Source organism: Lepisma saccharinum, chromosome 30 (assembly GCF_977018435.1).
Source record: "Lepisma saccharinum chromosome 30, izLepSacc3.1, whole genome shotgun sequence".
NCBI lineage: Eukaryota > Metazoa > Arthropoda > Insecta > Zygentoma > Lepismatidae > Lepisma > Lepisma saccharinum.
In genome coordinates this window covers 29,951,205-29,971,847 of record NC_139258.1, presented here as the reverse complement: position 1 = coordinate 29,971,847, position 20,643 = coordinate 29,951,205, and the positions used below count along the sequence as shown (strand labels likewise).

Sequence of the window (20,643 nt, the reverse complement as noted above, 5' to 3'; positions counted from 1 at the left end):
TACGTACATGCCTGATAAGACGTGCAATGGTGTTGACTCTTGGTAATTCAAAATAAAAATTGCAAGAAGCAAATTCATTAGGTAGTATATTGTACATTGCTCTCACTTCATTCTTATTTTATTTATTTCGCTCCTGTTTTATCGACGCGTGTCTCTCATTCGGTGAAGACTAAGGTTCTTGGATACTGTGAGTGTTGAAGATTGTAAATAGTATATTGCTTTCCGCTCCTCACTTGTTTTTACTTTACTCCCGCTGGGAGCTTCTTGCAAGAACTGGGAATTCTGGGAGCTTGATTCGAACGCACGGCATGGTGCATGTCGGCTCGCGGCAGCGGGAGAACATTTCAACTAGCCTATCGGATGTGGGCCTTTTTGTATTTCTTCAGTGTGCAAACATATTTAATTATTATACAATACCAAGTGAATTAAAGGACTTATATCATATGCGAATTTGTCTCTATATCCGTTGTTCCAGCCCTATGGTAAGATAGACAATATGGCGTCATACCCAGAGATGCTAGTTTTCTTTCATGTTGATACGTGGAAGGTATCTTCAGACATTTATGGTCCTCCGCATTCCGGATATAGTGGCAGTTTGTTTCGTGCAGGTCAGTGATCATCAGTTGTGACAGTGCTAATTGTGACAGTGTTACAGAACAAACAGTGTTTTTGGTTTGCACAATTACATGTTTTCCGCGTTTTCGTAACGAACATCGTTACAACGAATTTTGCAGTGACCTTGAACTCGGTTGCGATTACAGTAGCATTAATCGTCACGGTACGGTGGAATCAGCTGTTTCAGGAACTCTCGTTCGCGAACACATAAAGCAATAGCTGACCTTGAACTTTTCTTCCGTTCTACGATTTTCGTCGGAATCAACAATGAAGCTCTGCGGAGAAAAACACAATCAACAATCAACTCCCCGTGAAGTGTGTTAGCTTCGGCAGCGGTGAGTACAAAAGTCTGGTTTCCTATAACATTCCTTTTCCTTCATTGTTTCATAGCCCTTTGTATTCTTGTGTTTATTTCTGCATTCAGTTTCGTTTCTCAGCAAGCATGGCAAACGTAAGAGCATTGATCAAAGAAAGAAGCTCCCACAAAGGGAAACTTATACGCATTCAATCGTATGTCAGTACTTACGACGAATCCTCAGCTAAAATACAACAAATAAAAACCCGCATGGAACATGTAAATGCTATCTGGAGTAAATTGGAAGGCGTTCTAGACACAATAGAATCAGAAACAACCGAGGGTGAGCACGACGCGGAAAGGAATGAAATCGAAGAAATGTATTTCGATTTAAAGTCACAGATGCAAACATTAATTGACAACCATGATAAAGCAACATGTGTAGAAAACAAATGTGTATCTAAAACTTCAAATACGCAAGTGAAACTGCCGGCAATTGCATTACCACATTTTAGCGGTAATTACACACAGTGGGTGTCTTTCAAGGACACGTTCGTATCGCTGATACACAACAATGTAGATATTTCAAATGTTCAGAAGTTTCAGTATTTGCGCGTATCGTTGAAAGGCGAGGCCTTACATCTAATTCAAAATTTGCCAATGACAGAAGCAAATTACGCTATTGCTTGGGAGCAACTCAATGAGCGATACGACAATAAAAGGTTGATTGCAGTCTCACATGTAAATGATATTTTACATATCAATCCAGTTGTAAAGGAGAATTGTCAGGAACTTCGTGCCTTTACAAACACTGCAGTTAGCTCTATTTCAGCGCTCAAAATGATAGCTGACAACATGTCGTTAACTGATATAATTTTAGTTCAGCATCTTGTTTCAAATCTCGACCCTGCAACGAGAAGAGCATTTGAACTAGAAAGTAATGATACTGAATTTAGCACATTAGATCAGCTCTTTAGTTTTCTAGAGCACAGATGCCAGGCTCTTGAAAAGATTAATCCAGTTACGAGTGAAGGTAACAAGATAGCAACAAAATCATCTACAAATATGCACAAACAGTACAGTGCTAAATGTCAACAATCTTCGAAGTCATATGTTACAACAGATTCTTCATTGTGCATGTTTTGTAAAGCAAACAAACATCGCTTATTTTCGTGTGAAGCCTTTAAGAAAGCTTCTATTTCACAAAAGTATAAATTTTTACGTGAGAATCGCGTATGCTTTAACTGTCTTAGCAGCAACAATCACGTTTCGGCACAGTGTAAATATGGAGTGTGCAAGCGATGTAAACAGAAGCATAGTACTTTACTTCATGTAGATGAAGGTACATCCAATGTAAACCAGCAGCGTGAAATGTCATCTGGGGGTCACGTGAACACATCGATGGTAAACAATACAAGCGATTCTTCACAGCATTCAGATCAAGCACCTCAGGTTTCTTATTGTTCAATTAAGCAGAAAAGCGCGTCACAGGTGTTACTTGCTACGGCGATTGTTCAAGTACAAGATATAGCGGGCAATTGGGTCAATTGTCGTGCTCTCTTGGACGCGGCGAGTCAGAATAATTTCATTGTTGAAGACGTTGTTCAAAGTAATCGTCTTCGAAAGGTAAAGCATCGAGTTCCCATTCAGGGAATCAACAATTCGTCAGCTGAATCGAGTCATTCAGTAGAGATCCGTCTGAGATCTAATAATAGCAATTTTGCGACAAGTATTTCGTGCTCAGTGTTGCCAACCATTACAGGATTAATGCCTTCAGAAAAGTTTGATGCATCTGAATGGAACATTCCAACAGATATTCGTTTAGCAGACCCAAGCTTTTGTTCGCCTGGCAAAATACAGATTCTGCTTGGTGCAGAGGTTTTCTTTACCGTTATGAAGCCTGAAAAGAGAACAAAACCAGGAAATTTCCCCATTCTTCAAGACACAGAGTTTGGATGGATTATTGCAGGGAAGATTCCAGCAACATCTTCTAGCAACAGTATTACTAGGTCATTTTTCACGAGAAAGGAAGATTCTCTCAGCTCGCAACTCCAACAGTTCTGGATCATAGAGGAGATCCACACGAAACTGCAATCACCAGAAGAAATTGCTTGCGAGCAACATTTTCAGCGAAATGTGACACGAGATGAAAGTGGCCGTTATACGGTCAGGCTGCCATTATGTAAGGATCGTTCAGTGTTAGGTGACTCCTCACACTCTGCATTAACTCGATTTCACCAATTAGAAACGAGGCTTCAACGTCAACCACAATTAAAAGCTGATTATACAGAATTTATGCAAGAATATTACCAGTTGGGACACATGGAACCCATAGGGAATTTAAATGATGTACAAACAAATGACAGCACAAAATTTTTCATTCCGCATCATTGTGTTTTCAAGGATTCCAGTACAACGAAAATACGTGTTGTTTTTGATGGGAGTTCGCCATCAACAAGCGGTGAATCAATAAATAGCATACAAATGGTTGGACCTACCATACAGGAAGATTTATTTTCAATTGTTCTAAGATTTCGAACTCACAAGGTGGCATTGGTTTCTGATGTAACAAAGATGTATAGAATGATACACATACATCCAGATGACAGGCCACTGCAATGCATTCTGTGGAGAAACTCTCCTCAGGAACTCATAACAGTATTTCAATTGAATACGGTCTCGTATGGGCTTACATCAAGTGCCTTTTTAGCAACCAGATGCCTGAAGCAGTTAGCCGAAGATGAAGCAGTTAACTTCCCACACGCATGTCAAGTGTTGCAGCGTGATTTCTATGTTGATGATTACGTTGGAGGAAGCAGTAGCGTGCAAGGTGCGTTACGACTTTATCAAGATCTTTCAGAACTTCTGAAAAGAGGAGGATTCATCTTACGAAAGTGGTGCTCCAACAGCACTGAAGTACTCAACGCTATTCCAGAATCACTGAGAGAGACTCAAAATCTAATTCATTTTCATACCGAAGGTGTTAAAACTCTAGGAATTTCATGGAATCCCTCGGCAGACACTTTCATGATTAACATTGGAGCCAAGTCTGTTAACATGATGTCACACAAACCAACCAAACGTCAAGTAGCCAGTGTTATTGCCCAGATTTTTGATCCAATTGGACTACTTTCACCAGTAACTGTAATGTATAAGTATTTTTTACAACAGTTGTGGCTTCACAACATAAACTGGGATGATCCACTTCCAGAAAGCCTGCAAGTTGAATGGGTTCATCTTCATTCTCAGCTACCAGTCATCAGTGAAATGCAAATACCACGTTTCATCCTAACACCTGGTTGTGTCAAGAATATACAAATCCATGGCTTTTCCGATGCATCGGAGAAAAATTATGGCAGTTGCTTGTATGTTCGTTCAGCAAACGAAGAAGGTTACACCGAAGTTCACTTACTGTGCTCAAAATCACGGGTCGCCCCGATCAAGAAAACCACTCTTCCTAGATTGGAACTGTGCGCTTCAGTCTTATTGGCCAAATTACTCAACAAAACTCTCCCAATTTTGAGACTTAACATTGACAATGTTTATTTGTGGACAGATTCACAAATAGTTCTGGCATGGCTCAGATCGCCAGCAAACAGATGGAAGCCTTTTGTATCCAACAGAGTAGCGCAAATTCAAGAATTTACTCAAACTTATAAATGGAGACATGTTTCGTCCAAGGATAATCCAGCGGATTTAATCTCCCGTGGAGTTAAACCTCAAGATATTCATCATCATTCGCTATGGTTTCATGGTCCAGCTTGGTTGCAAGAAGATGAAACGTGCTGGCCATCATCATCATCTGACACAAGTCTTAAGAACAAAGATGTTCCTGAACAACGAAAGCTTCCTGTAACTACACTGGTGTCTCATCTGCAATCAGAGGCAATAATAAACGACTTTTCTACATTTTTCAAATTGTTAAGGATTGTAGCGCTCTGTAAAAGATTCATTCGCAATTGTAAAAATGCAAGTAACAAACAATCCGATCCACTTACTTCAATTGACATTGAAGATGCCACTCAAACGTGCGTCGTTATGACACAAATTTCGTTCTTTCATCGAGAGATAAATGATCTCACTGCCAAAGAGCAAGTATCCAACAAAAGTATCCTCAAGGACTTACACCCCTTTCTGGATAATCAGGGAATTCTTCGTGTCGGAGGTAGGCTAGAAAATAGCAACTTGGAATTCAGCAGCAAGCATCAAATCATTTTGCATCCAAAAAGTCACTTCGCCCGACTGCTAATTGCATCAGAGCATGAACGATTGATTCACGCAGCACCTCAATTGTTAATCTCATCCATTCGAGAAAGGTACTGGATTCCTAGAATACGACAAGTTATTAAGCAAATCATTCATCAGTGTTTAACTTGTTATCGTTTGAAGACATCCGCGGCACATCAGCTAATGGGACAGCTCCCATCCATCAGAGTTACACCTAGCAAGGCATTTAATCATGTGGGCATAGACTATGCCGGACCATACGTCATCAAAGTAGGGTCAATCAGGAGTAAAATCACAAAGAAATGCTACATAGCTCTTTTTACGTGCCTAGCCACGAGAGCAATACATCTTGAGCTAGTAACAGACGTTACTTCTGAAGCTTTCATAGCAGCATTGCGACGCTTTACAGCAAGACGAGGCAAGTGTTCCACCATTATCAGCGATAATGCCACAACATTTCAAGGAGCGAAGAACGAACTTCAGAAACTTCAATTGCTATTTCAATCGCAAGGATTCAGTGAAAACATTCAAAGGTATGCAGCACAAGAAAACTTTCAGTGGAAAAATTCACCTCCACGTAGCCCAACATTCGGTGGTGTCTGGGAAAGCGCCATAAGATCCATGAAGTACCATCTTCGTAGAGTCGCCAAGAATGCTGTACTGACATACGAAGAGCTGTCAACTCTTTTGTGCCAAATCGAAGCTTGCTTAAACTCTCGGCCTCTTACATCCTTACCTGACTCTCATGAAGAATTTAATTACCTCACTCCAGGCCACTTTCTTATTGGTGGTCCACTAACTTCCTTTCCTCAACCAGACTTAAGTGATCTCAAGGAAAATAGACTTTCCAGGTGGCAACGAGTTCAACAGTTTCAACAAAGGATTTGGAGAAACTGGTCCCGAGATTATCTTCATGGTATGCAACAACGTCAGAAGTGGACAACCACGCAGCCCAACCTGCAACCAGGACTACTTGTGCTTCTGAAAGAAGACAACCTACCCCCATTATCTTGGAAAATGGGCATTATAGAAGAAGTGTTTCCAGGGAAAGACAATTTAGTTCGTGTAGCCGTGGTTCGCACCAAGGATGGAGTGTACCGAAGGGCTCTCTGTAAGATTGTACCTCTTCCAGATGGGAAGATCAATTGAACTTTCATGATTTAATTTGGATGCTGCGCATTCCAACGGGGGGGAGAATGTTGAAGATTGTAAATAGTATATTGCTTTCCGCTCCTCACTTGTTTTTACTTTACTCCCGCTGGGAGCTTCTTGCAAGAACTGGGAATTCTGGGAGCTTGATTCGAACGCACGGCATGGTGCATGTCGGCTCGCGGCAGCGGGAGAACATTTCAACTAGCCTATCGGATGTGGGCCTTTTTGTATTTCTTCAGTGTGCAAACATATTTAATTATTATACAATACCAAGTGAATTAAAGGACTTATATCATATGCGAATTTGTCTCTATATCCGTTGTTCCAGCCCTATGGTAAGATAGACAATATGGCGTCATACCCAGAGATGCTAGTTTTCTTTCATGTTGATACGTGGAAGGTATCTACAGACAGTGAGAGCAATGGACCCGGTCAGGTTGCTAGAATATGCAAAGATCTCGTGTAGTCCATCCAAGATACTTCAATCAGTGCAGATGCACTGGGTGTCTTGGTAAATCTACTGTTGGTTTGACAAAGGTTTTCCTCTAAGATGAGTAATGGTTTCTGATTCAGATGATCGTATGAGCCTCATTTATTGTTGAACATTTATCTTTATCTATTTTTTTAAAGTTCAGAAGCATTTTTACTAAACTGATTTTTATATAATATATGGATAAAAAATTATTATTGAAATTAATTCCAGGAATTGTAAATACCTGTGAAACCATCGTGGAGTATTTAACACAGCGCGTGCTACAACACCAGGGACGTGGGTTCGAATCCCGGCCTTGCCATAAGTGTTCCTTGTGAATGTCCCTTCATCAATTTCATTACTCATCTTCATCGTCGCGATTAATCAAAAGTGGAAGAACAGCGACAGAAAATAACCTAATTCAATCAGTCAATCATCCAATTAAAATTAAAAATAAATCTTCTTAAAGAGAGGCCAGTATTTTAACCCAAGTGATAAAGTTGTATCTGACAGACTAGGCAATGTAGACGCGCTATATCTTGTATGTGAGGGCCCATAATAAAAGCCCACGTAGCCCAACTGACTGTCATGGAGTACGTGAGAAGCTGGACGCTGTGGCAGTTGATAGTATACAAAATTGCTGACCAACGAAATTAAACCGCGTTCTGTCAAACTACACATTACCATTTAAGGATTCAAAAAGTATAGTTACTCCAATTTTTGACCAGCTCATAAGTTTCGTCACAATCAATTTTGAACAATATCTTTTTAATCAAATAATAAGGAGGGGTGTAAGGGGTGACCCTTCCACGTAGTATACCCAAATGTCAACTTCACTTCCATGTAGTACACCCAAATGTCAACCTCACTTCCACGTAGTACACCCAAATGTCAAACTCACTTCCATCTAGTACATCCAAATGTCAAATTCAACTTCCACGTAGTACACCCCGGACTGCATTTTGCAGATTAACGATGCTCTGGCGACTGAACGTACGGCCAGTATAATTCTCTGTAGGGCTGTGTATATGTTGTCCTGTGTTTTATCCTTATGTGTTCTGAATGCCCCCTTACATCCTCAGTTTTTAACCTAAGTAAGGAGATTTTTATTCTCAGAGATAGATGTTGATATTAGCTACGGCAAGAGGCTGTGCTCCGCATAATGTGACGGGTGCAAAATAGCCTAAGTGCTGACGCACCCAAAGTTTCAATTTCTTCGTTGCGTCTGAAAAGGAGACAGATTCCCTTTCACAACTTCTTTCCATGACCTTTGACTGTTAGACATCGAAGTATCCTGGAGCATATGCAACCCACTCACCTGCAGTGTTAAATGGGTTGCATGCACGGCAGGCTGACTGTAATTCGCCTCGCTGGTTCCATGGGCCTCGAACTGCCAGGGAATTACAACGCATGACGCACGAACGGACTAAGGGTGATGCAAAATGGAATGGCACAGAAGATGTTTCTGCCAAATGGATGATCTCAAACAGGTCTGTGGTTAAGCAAGGGAACGAGTAAATTTATACACAGGCAGGCTAACCGGGACAGCACGAATCAAATGAAAACCTTAAAAGTGCAATAAAAATTGTAGCGCAGACTCTATACAGCTCAAACTTACATGAGGTTTCAACTGTTATTTACAAAACGACCTCATGGCTGCAACATTAATCAAGTGAGCTTCAAAACGTCATTTTTGGTTATTTTAAAGATAGCGCCTCCTATGCAATGAAGAGGACTAATTTCTTGCCTTCTGTCAGCCTAAAAGTTACAGAAATTTCTAGACAAATGATAATGCAATATCTGTGTGCATCCTTACCACACGAGCAACTTTACTAATGGAGGAGAAAGTAAGACAATGGCCTCAGTTCGCAGGCAGATGGGTGGAAAGGCCTTCGCAGTGGCTCATAAGTGACTGCACGTGGACCCCAAAGACTCATTCTTCTTAAGGTATAACGGCACCAACTCTAAGTTGAAAACATATGTACCTAGTCTGGCCATAAATACTGTTACAAACTTTCGGCTTAGACTGTACATCCGGTAGTCAGGCTCATGAGCCATGCTTGTGCTGAAGTTCACTCCTGACAATTGTGTGTTCAGCTGTGAAAGAGCAAGCGTGTATCTTCTTATGAAAACAGAGTAGCCGTAATTGCTCTGCATATGGTTGGGAAGTCACTCACTGAGATTTTCCAGCTCCTAAAATCCCGAAGATCAGCAAAAGGTTTGTGTATCAGACAATCCAGAGATTCTCTGAGACTTGTAGCATGAAAGATCGCCCAAGAGTTGGTCGACTTCACACCGTGAGCACAGCTGCGGGTGTTAAAGCAGTGATCCCTCGCATCCGCCGAAATCCCATCCGGAAGCAAGTGATAATGGCACAGGAGCTGAACATTTCACAACAATCCATGTTCAGTGTACTTAATGAAGACCTTGGAATTGGAACTTACCGGTGGAGTACTGGAAATTTCCTGACGACACAAATGAGAAGCAGAGGGAACTGAAATCGAGACGGCTCCTACAGCGGTACGTTGCCAATGGGCATTGCAGGATTCTCTTCACTGATAAGAAATTGTTCACCACTGAATAAAGTTTTAATCGCGAAAATGAAAGGGTGTATGCTTCAAACTCTCGAGGTTTGTGAGAGAGAGAGTTCCCAAAAATCAGAGATATCACCATCCCTCGTCAGTCATGGTTTAGTGGGGGGTGAGCTATGAGAGTTCCACCAGGCCTCATGTTTGAGAAAGGGCATAACAGCCGTGCGAAAGTGTATGTGGAAAGTGTTCTGGACCCTCTCGTGACACTGTTGAACCAAATAATGTTTCACAATGAATCCTGGATGTTCAAGAAATATTCTGCCCCAGCTCATAAGGTAAGGATGACGCGACGGTGACTGGAGACCAGTGTACTCGATTTCATCTCCACTTTTGATTGACCATCTGATAGCCATGATCTCAGTACCTTGGACTACAGACTGTGCCCAGAGCTAGAGGGGACTGTCTGCAAGAAGAGGCACCCTATAATTGAAATTAAAAGCGCTTCTTGATAGCAGCAGGGGCAGACTTTCCCATCAAAACCATCCGTGCTGTAATAGATGCCTGGCCAGGGAGACTTCGAGCCTGTGTGAGGGCGAAAAGTGGACATTTTGAAAACTGATTGGTGCTATTTGCGTGTAATATATGTAAGTGTAACATACTAAAATAACATTTAAAAATCTGAAACCATATTCAATTTATTCACGAAATAGTGTGTAACAGTATTTATGGCCAGATTAGGTAGATTAGCAATATGTCTGTGCTAAAATGCAGGAAACATGTGCGACCCTACACACAGAAATCTACTAGACAAGAAACAAGAACAAATTAAGGGTTTAATTTGACTCTCCCTTGTTAAAGTGAGCTCCGAACCACCATGTACCTTCATCGGAATTCGAATCCAATATCTCCCGGGTTTTCTTCCCAGTGGAGGCACATAGTGGTTCAGATCCCACTTTAAACTCTAGGTCTAGTCCCGATTAGCCTTAATGTGCATAAAGTAAAATTAAAACACGAACTCAATCAATCAAACAATCAATCAAATCCTTGTTTGGGTATATTGCCACATGGCTTGTCCACCTAAGTCTTCTTGATTTAATTTTTCTAATAATATCTGGACATGAATACAAATTCTACAGTTCTAAATTATGTAATACTGTTCTGGGCAAATGCAATATAATAGAAGCTATTAGATGGCATTGCAAATTCATAAAAGCTATGTATTAATTGTCTACATAATTGTGTTCTATCCTCTTTATATTGTTGCCTCAAAGTCTTGAATATTGGACTAGCAAGTGTTCTTCTGACAATACGATGACCTCTCCTCTGGTACTTCAATCTGTCCCCTTACATCTCATCCTCCACGGGATAAGTATTGCATCCTCAAGACATGTATCGATCGCCCTATAAAGCCACACTCGTAGACTTTCATTATTCTTGGCTCTTTATCGAAGGGGTTGGGACTTCCTGTTGCTTTGGAATTCATCCAAGGGAATGGGTAGGATTGCACCCTGTGGGGAGCCAAGGAAAATAACGGACAGGCTTGGATGCAGATTCCTTTAAGTTTTTCTGCTGCGTCTTGCTGTAAGAAATCTTAACGTTATGACGCAATTTTTGCTGGACGTTTTCCAGGGTGTGCGATGCGATCTGGTTACCACTGTCCATTGTGTTGTGCCTTTTTCTTACTTCCTGGTTGCAGTTTCTGCAATCTGACATAAATCTCTCTGCAATCTCTGCATTGGTCCAGATACGGAAATAGTGTTTGCAAGTTTTGTCTACCAAGTGCATGTAATATCTAGATTCGAAACGTTATTCATCCTTTCTTTTGTTCTAATCTTATTTTATGTTTCTCTGAGATTGATGGTTAGATGAAATTGATGAATAGGCAAATGCAAAGACACTTGGCCAGGACTAGACCCTGGAGCATTCCTTCCAGAGACTGTAAGTCTAGTACACAACGCTCTCGACAAGATGATACAAGAGCTAAAACCTACGATCGTACCACTATCATTGCACTACAATTTCCACATAGGTAAAAAACATAAGTGTAATATCAGAAGTCATAACTCTAATATAAATAATACACGAAGTGTCAAAACACAAAATACACAACATTATAATCTAACAATATCATAATTTTAAAATACTATAATTCATTAATAATTTAGATTTAAATGCAAATACGATCACTATAATTAAGACAAAATGCTATCTCTCCAAACACAAATTCTTGAGGACAATAAATATAATTCATAAATAAAAATTTATATTAATTAAATACTCCCTTATGTCCCATAATTATTGTCCGGTACACTTTTGTTTTTTGTCCCATAATAATTGTACGATATTCAAACTGTGACATTGGTGTATACAGAAGAAGTAAATGAAACACGGGAATGTGTCATACAACGTTATTATTCAAGGATCAGTACAAATTGGCCGATCAAGTATCCAAAAGAACCTAAATAAAAAGTTACCATTTTGGCATACCGGACAATAATTATGGGACAGAGGGAGTAATTAGATTCAGTAATAACTTCTACTGAACACCAACTCATAACTACTAATAACGAAACGCTCATCTTAAATATCATAAAATAATAAATAACCATTTTCTTGATTTCAGAAAAAGTTTGTTCTGGATACAGGTATACAATTTTACCATCTCATACTATATGGACTATATTACTTTATATTTTTCATTATGTCATTGTATTACATTGTAACTAATTTCTCTCTATATAAAAATGGATGTATGTGTGTGTTTGTTTGTTCAGCAACAACTCTCGAACGCCTGGAGCAATTTCAACCAAACTTGGTACGCGTATCACTTTGGAACCTGGAAAGAAATACTGTGGGGGTAAGACACCCCTGGCTCCCCTAGAGGTGGTGGTTGGAAGGGGTGACATCTAAAAATAATCAAGAACCACCGATATTAAATTCCGCACAAACAGACATCCGTGACTCTATGCAATCCGCACAACGATAGTGTTTCTCGGGTTGTCTAACATTCAGGCTGTTACAAATGGAATCCATAGTTTTCGTGACACTCCCAATGTGGTTCAACTCCAAGTTCATCACCTATCGGCATGGGTGGGGGTGAAAAATAAAATGCCAGAAATGACCTAGATTAGTGTCGAATCCATGGTTTTCGGAGTCGCTAAGCTAATTGGTGACATTCACGATCACATTTAAAATTAGTTACATTTTACACTATAGTTAGAATTCATTATTTTCCTGTCTAATACAAGATTGGGATAAATAAATAAACTGGCAACACCCGGTAATCTGCTAGTATTTAAATAAATGGAGAACAACTAGGAAAACGGGGAACCAAAATTAGTTGAAACCAGACTCACTGGTATGTATTCATAGGCAACAGGGCGTCAAGTGTATACCGCTGAAAGTATGTGGACGCACCCCTTGAAGTTCCCCTATTTATTTTAATAAGGTAAGAGATGGTAGAACAGTGCTTCGGTATGACTATATCCTGAACGAACCTGCATTTTTTTTGCTGACTTTTAACAGTGTGTGCCAAAATCTAGTGTGATTTTAATTGTTTTTTCTGCTTGTTTCAGTTTTGCGGGTAGAAGAGTGCGCCTCGGGACTCCCCCTTGCGGCAGGATGCAGAGCAGGCGGCGGATTCCAATGCCTCCCACCCCCCACGACATCGAGAACCAGATCGACACCTTCCTGGAGCACTTCAAGCAGCGCGCCGCGCAAGCCATGGAGCTGAACCAGCAGCACCAGAACCACAACTACGAGACCAGCCACCAGCCTCAGCAGCCGCAGGCGGTGCCGGTGCAACAGCAGCAGCAGCAGTACCGCCGGGTGCTGAGGTTCGATCTTCCCAACAGGAGGCTCCCGTTCAACCTGAGCCTGAAGAGGAGCCGGAGCGGGATTTCCACCGTCAGCACGGCGTCGGAGTCGGAGTCCCCTCCCTCGGACGCCCCCCACAGGCGCTCTCTCCCCGCCTGCTGCGAGGCCAGCGGGATGCAGCCCAGTTCCAGCTGTGACGACATAGCCGGTGAGTACTTGTTTCCTCTCTTTCTGAACCCGTGTCCGAATCTGCAAGCACGTCGTTGTGTTCTTGCCCGACGCTTTCCTGTGCCGTTGAAAGTGTCCGAATCAGTGTTGCCACAATATAAGCGCAAAATTTCCCTCCAAGGGTTCATTTCGTGTCGTTTAAGGACACAATGTCCCTCTTTAGGGGTAAAATTTCCCCATGTCATACAATTTCCCTCTTCATCTGAATAAATCACATATAATAAAAATAATAATAATAATAATAATATTAGTAAGTAGTAATAGTACCAGAGGCTGTTTCTCTTACTGAGACCGTGTTCGAATCAGCAAGAGTGTTTTTTCTCGTCGCTATCCTGTGCAGTTGAAGGCGTCCGAATCAGTGTTGCCACAATTCGAGGACAACATTTCCCTCCGCAAGGGTAAGATTTCGCTCTGCAAGGGTAAAATACAAGGCTCATTCAATATATAACCGGAAATATGTTCTAACAAATATTTATTACAGTTACCAAAAGAACTACAGTACTATGCTCAACATAGTATCTCCCCTTTAGTTCAATGCACCTACGCCAGCGCTTGATAAGGGCATTGACTCCACAGGGGAAAAAATCTTTTGGACGCGTGCGTAACCAGTCATGTACCGCTGACTGGATTTCGTGGTCATTCTGGACCCTCGATCCACTTAGTGCATTTTCAGTGGGCCAAAGGTGGTGCTAGATCGGGTGAATATGGAGGATAAGCACTCAAACTTTAGGTCCTCGATGGTAGACAATGTAACACTGGCAGTGTGGGGTCTCGCATTGTCATGGAGCAAAAGCACACCAGACTACGTCGTCTGTCCACAATGGCTGGTTTCAGTTTTTCGCGCAAAAGGTTGGAGTAGGTGGTACTGTTTACATTATGACCTCTGGGCATTGTACGTATGAAGTAACGGCAAGGAAAGAGAGGCAAATCATCTCCGGTATCAAATCCTCCACTTGAGCAATGTTTGCTTTCCGTGACTGCAGTGACAGAGCGACCTGGACGCGGAGATTCTTCAACACTGGCCCTATTTGAACTTCTCAGCCCACTCGTACACTTGTGATCGACTCATACAGTTGTCACCGTACTGAAATGTCATGCGACGATAAATTTCTATCGATTCCACGCCTTCACTCAACAAAAATCTCACGACATTTTGCTGCTCCAGCTTAAAGCACTCCTGTAATGGTGCCGCCATCTTTAGTAACTGTTTCCCAGAGCCCCGTGCGCGAGGCAGGCGTGCCATCCCCAGCTATTACTAGCTTACAGATGCCTTCACAAAATAACAAACATATAACAATCACGGTAGTATGTTAGATTTTTTATACTACTTTTCCGGTTATTTATTGAATTTATTTCTCCGCAAGTGTAAAATTTCCCATTTTCCTACAATTTTCCCTTTCATCTGAAGAAATCACATAATAATAATAATAATAATAATAATAATAATAATAATAATAATTAGCAGTAGTATAAGTAGTTGTTGTATCAGTGGCTGTTTGTCTTACTGTCCGAATTAGCAAACGCGTGTTCCTTCCTGTCGCTTTCCTGTGTCGTTGAAGACGTCCAAATCAGTGTTGCCACAATGCAAGGGCACAATTTCCTTACGCAAGGGAAAAATTTCCCTTTCTTCCCCCTTCATCTGAAGAAATCGTGTAATAAAAATAATAAGTAGTAGTATCAATGGCTATTTTATCTTACTGAGACGGAAATCCGAAAGGTCTATGTAAAAACGGTTGCTGCTCTGATAGCTATGGTTTGGTCCAAAGAAAACCTTCTCATTTCCCCGTTTTGGACAAAAGCAACTCGTTTTGTAAATAAAATTCCCTTCTTGAAGATTAAAATTTGCCATCGCCTACTTTAGAGAATAACATTTCCATTTCGTGCAAGAAACTTTCCTGTTTTGACAGTCCACTTCCTTGTGGAAGACAACGAAATATTTCTATTGCAAGCAACAGATTCCCACTTGAATTGTAAAATATTCCATTCAAGCAAATGTCATGTGTAGACAATTAAATTTCATCCTTGGGCACTTAGTTTACTACTTTTCACTAATTCATGTTTCAGAATAAATTTTCAACATCTCTTCAGATTTGTACCATGTCCCCACACCCCCTATACGCCTTCATGGCGTGGTGTTAAGCACAGGGGAGCACTTTACTTTTTTTACTTTATAGCGAAGTTATAAAGGAACATTATCTCGACGATATGAGACATCGATATCGCCACCTTGATATTTATAAGCTCGGTTATATTTTATGAATTGCATTACGTAATAATTAGGGACGGGCTTAAAGTCTTACAAAAGTTTTGTCTTTATTGGTAGTTTATATGACACCTCATCTATACAATATGATGTGCCCATTCTGTGTGTGTGTGTGTGGGGGGGGGACTTTATGTTGCACCGTTCTTCTCAACAATAATGCTCTGACTGAGAATCAGATTTAGTTGTTCCAATTGCAACTAATCGCTGCGAATTATGATAATGGTTGGGAAGACAATATAATATCTTATATGTGACATAGAACAAGATAATATGTATCAGCGAAATTTTACTTATAAGATAATATATTGTCTTTCGGTTAGTTGTGACATCTTACGGACGATATATCGTAATATCATCAATTCCAAGCAGTGCTTGAAATATGATAGGCGTTGTTTTGTTAATCTTTTACCATGCATGTATTTTTACCTTAAGGCTCGAACAACCCCCCCCCCCCTCTTATTGCATCGGGAGATAAAAATAACAAGTGAGAATATTCGCATATTTGTGCGAAATTAGTCAAGTGACAGCGTGAAAGAGCTAGAAATACGCAAGGATATCTCTAAACATAGCGCATCAAAATGAGAGCCAGTAGTACTCGCATACACAACCTCCCGCTACGTTTCCTATTGAGTGCAATGCTCTTAGCTGGGCGAAGGCATCGCCGAGTTGAGCGCACATCGACTACGTTCGGTAGCGTTCGGCTGATCTCGGCAATCACGTCACTCGAAATGTGAAGCCAGCAAAGTTTTATTGCCTAAACAAAGAGACAAGGCTTTAATTTGCCGTGATGTCACGAAATTTGGCGTTTTTCGTCGTTCATTGTCTTTTTTATCTTTTAAATTCAAAAGATTCAAATCATATTTGTAAACGAACAATTTTCCTGAACATCTGCTTGCCGATTTTCAATTTGTTTATCCAAATCTTTTTGATTTAAAAGAGCTTAGAAATTAACTGATTGTGTTTTAAAGAACTGCAGCATTCCACGATATATCCCCCATGAAAACTCGCAACATTTTCGATAGAAGGACATTTAGACAAACATTTTAAGGAAGTTTTCCGTTTGGCTAAATTAATTTGCAGCTACAACAATATCAGTTGAGATAATTTTTTCTTCTATCAAGGGAATTTATACTTCTAAAAGATCAATGCACGGAGAAGATTGGATGTACAGTTTGGTCTTATTATTTATCGAGAAAGATCTCTTGGAGGAAATGAAGAATTCTACAACACAATCATTCATAAATTCGCCGCGAAAATAAGGAGGTTCGAGTTTATGTACAGTCACCAGCAATGAAAATGTGACACCTAGATCCTGAAATACCTGCTTCCCTGCAAAGCGTTCTGTGCGTTGCCTAACTCTACAGGAGATTTAATCAGATTTCATAATCTTTATCGTATGGGACAGCTTAACTTGTCTTTTATCCTCGTATGTTATTGTAGTGAGCATTTATATTTGAAAAGGCAATGACCTTGTCGTTCATAGCAGAGAAATATTGAATTATCGATCCTGACATTCGGCAAAACTTGCGATGACTACGTAAAAACGTCACGCCTCGCCACTGGTTTCTTTAGCACCAGTTACTGTATAGTGAAGCTTTGAATATGTACTTGAGCAAGGGACTATATGATATTCAAAAGAAATGCCAGGAAGTTTTTCAAAAGCAGAAATGAATTTCAAGAGGATAGACACGCTATTCTGCCGAGAATTCGTAAGATGAACTCTTTTACCGGGTTTCCGTGTAAGTTAGAGCATTGAACCAGAGTTTTATGATACCGTCATCGGCGATCTCTAGTTTTGTTTCAATCGCTCACTTATTTCCTTCGGAGCTGTCATTGTATGGATAAAAAGTTTTTGCAACTTTCGTGTCTTTATCAAGTGGTGACGAGGACATGGGCATTGAACTTCGAACGCCTTATGTGTCTGCAACCTAGCTTTACAGAACTGGTAAAACGGCTTGCCGAAAATAAGGATATGCTAATATATTATATGCTTTTGGAGTAGGGTAAAAGTATTCTATAGACACGACCATGAAATTAGGCGTATGGCAAAAGTTGGCGTTGTTGCCACGTCGTAGCACAAGCCGTGTGTTCGGAGGTTTAAATGAAAGATCTCTTTGTAGAGTTGGTCTTTGTAATCCATGTGATACAATATGACAGTATTTGCTCGAAAGGTTAGGATGACACAAAAGTGCCCCGGAGAGAGGTTGGTGTGCCCCTCGAAGTAGGCATCGCAGCCCGGTTGACATTCCCACACAGTGTGCGACGATTGTTCCTCTCTCACTTTACTTTTCCCACATGTGGCACCAGCGTATTTTGATGGCCTTGCGTTTACGAAGGCCGCGGTGGCTCAGTCAGTAACGCGTCTGACTACCATGCTAAAGGTCCCGGGTTCGATCCCCGGCCGGTTCAAATCCGGGAACTTTTCTAACGATGGAAGCGGCCCCGGCGCCCACCCAGCGTCGAATAACATGGGTACCTGGGGGAAAACCCTGGGGGGTAAAGGCGGTCAGGGGCGTGATGCTGATCACATCACCCCACTCACGACCGGATCAAGAAAGTGTGGTGCGTTACCCCCACACCCCCTATATGCCTTCATGGCGTGGTGCCATGCACAGGGGAACACTTTACCTTTTTTTTTGCGTTTACGATACTATGGCCCTTGACAGATTTTATTTTATTTGAGTTTTATTTTAAGTTTACACTTATTCACAGATAGACTAATTGGGACTCAACCTACAGTTTAGAGTGAGATCCGAACCACTATGTGCACCCACCGGGTATCGAACCCAGAACCCCTTGATTACAAGGCAACGTCGTTACTAGCACGCACTCTTGAAAGACTGAATTAAGATTCTTTTAAATTTCCTTGCTGTAGAGTATTTATTCAATTTCGCCTATACGTATCGTTAGGTTAATCGTGACGAAGAAGATAAGTAGAGGACAGATGGGATCTTTAATTCCTTCCCTTGTCTGATGTTGCCAACCTAGTATTTTCTAGGGGAAAACCGTTGAAATCTCATCTTCAGTGGTCTAAAGTGATGTGACCTGTAACTGGATTTTTTTGGATTTCAATTTTTGTTTTAAGTCCACTTTATGCACATATGAGCTAACCGTCACTGGATTTACAGTTTTAAGTGGGATCCGAACCACTGTGCAATGTGTCGAACTCGGGACCCCTCGATTAGAAGACGACGACGTTACCACTACGCCGTCATAGAGGCCCTTCTGACCTGTAACATAACCTGACTTGTTCGGTTCGTAAATAGGTTCTAGATGCTTGTATACGAGTGGGTTGTATACCACCTGGGTCTGCGCAGTGGTTAGCACAGCGCGCTACGAGGCCACTCGGCGCACATTTTCCGGTGTTCTTACAGTTCGAGAGCGACCAGGTGATCTCTTGCTGACATTGGATGCAGTAGTCTTGAATTGTGTAACCCAATTCAATATTGTTTGTCATATCGGAACCCTTCCATTCCTTCGGATATCAAATTGTCTTCTTAAACCACGCTTCGTTACAGTAGCGGATTCATTATTTCCAAAGACCTTATCCAGCAAACGCTCGATGCACTTCCAACCAACGTTACATGACGACTAAAGGCTTTAAATCACTCTACTCAGGGATGTGCGTTTCACCACGCCACCTGCAAACATGTCGGCGTGGCGCCAAATTTAAATCTAATTGTTTCTGCCTCATCCTGTATATAGTAGCAATGTGAATTATAATATTTTGATATCTTGTCGTACAAATTACGTCTATTTAATATAATAATAATAATTATTAAATCAACTGAAAATATATTACCAGTAGCGTCGTACATATCTCTAAATAAATAAACCAGTAAACAAATGGTTTTGGAGAGAGGAAGCAATGTGCCAACTGAAGATGAAATGCAGTAGGATCGTGGATAAAATTACATACAGTATTGTGAAAAGTAATATTTAAAATAAAAATTAATACCGAAAGGATAAGTATTATGCGTAGAATAAGATAATTTAGTAGTAATTTAAACTTACCAAAAGAGTGACATCTCGTGTGTGACATGGAACCTAACGTTCAAGTTTCCACGTGTATGTGAAAGAATGTAGACAAAAACACGTGACCCTTTGCAAAACAAAAGTAGTGTATTTTCCCACTAACTACGAAAGTATTATATATATTTTGTTCGACACTCAGAATAATATTGTTCGGGATTGTAAAGATGAGTACAACCCATTTGTCCTAACTCAACGATTCAAACGTAGGATTCTATTTAATTTTAAAAAGCCCGTTTTTAATTCTATCCTGGTCGACATGTTGTTTACATATATTACATAATTTAGTAGTAATTCAAACTCATTCAAAGAGAGACATCTCGTGTGTGACATAGAACCTCGTGTTTACGCTTTCATGTGTATCTGAAAGGTAAAATATAGACAAAAACACGTGACAATCGTGAAACAAAGGTAGTGTATTTTTCCACTAATTACGAAAATTCCTTTGTATTTTGTTCGACACTCAGGAGAAAATTGGTCATGATTGTAAATATTAACACAAGACACTTTTCCCAGTTCAACGATTCAAACGCATGATTATATTTAATGCCTCGACCTGTTGTGCCTACGCGAAGAGCGTTAAGAGATAAATGTTAATATTTTGAAGTGCGTAAAAGCAAGAGGTGAATAATGGTCTAGTTAGCACATGGCATAGAACGCATTCATTCACATTTTAATAAAAGTACAACATTTAACGCACTATTTCGCCGGTTGACTTACTGCTAGTGGGAGGAAGAAAAATCGACGTACGTGAGGTGATCTTTTAAATTCCCTTCCGTTAAAAAAAAACTTACAGGAAAATTCGCCGCACGAACACATACATTTTAAGCGCAACACACGATTTACGGTATTTTACGTGATCCGTCGCGATTCGCTATGTAGAGACCACACCAATAGCATAAATACAAGTCACGTTCAAGTGATGGAGAGGGGAACTCAGAAATGTCCAAAAGCCGAGAGATTCGTATCCATGGTAATTTTAGTATGCAATACAATATACTGTAATAGCAGA

At 40.6% G+C, this 20,643-nt stretch overlaps 2 protein-coding genes across 4 annotated transcripts in view; both read left to right on the top strand.

The window, feature by feature from the left end:
- The window catches only part of LOC145981962 (guanine nucleotide exchange factor DBS-like), a 531,521-nt gene that overhangs the window by 41,173 nt on the left and 469,705 nt on the right, over positions 1-20,643 (top strand). For all 3 annotated transcript variants that reach the window (XM_083115466.1, XM_083115465.1, XM_083115467.1), the window contains exon 2: positions 12,868-13,316. In XM_083115466.1, the coding sequence (XP_082971592.1) occupies positions 12,914-13,316 (403 nt within the window). In that variant the 5' untranslated portion in view covers positions 12,868-12,913. The remainder of the gene's footprint in view (positions 1-12,867; positions 13,317-20,643) is intronic.
- Positions 5,759-6,286, top strand: LOC145981920 (uncharacterized). The gene has a single exon (XM_083115416.1). The coding sequence runs from the start codon at positions 5,759-5,761 to the stop codon at positions 6,284-6,286; it is 528 nt and encodes a 175-aa protein (XP_082971542.1).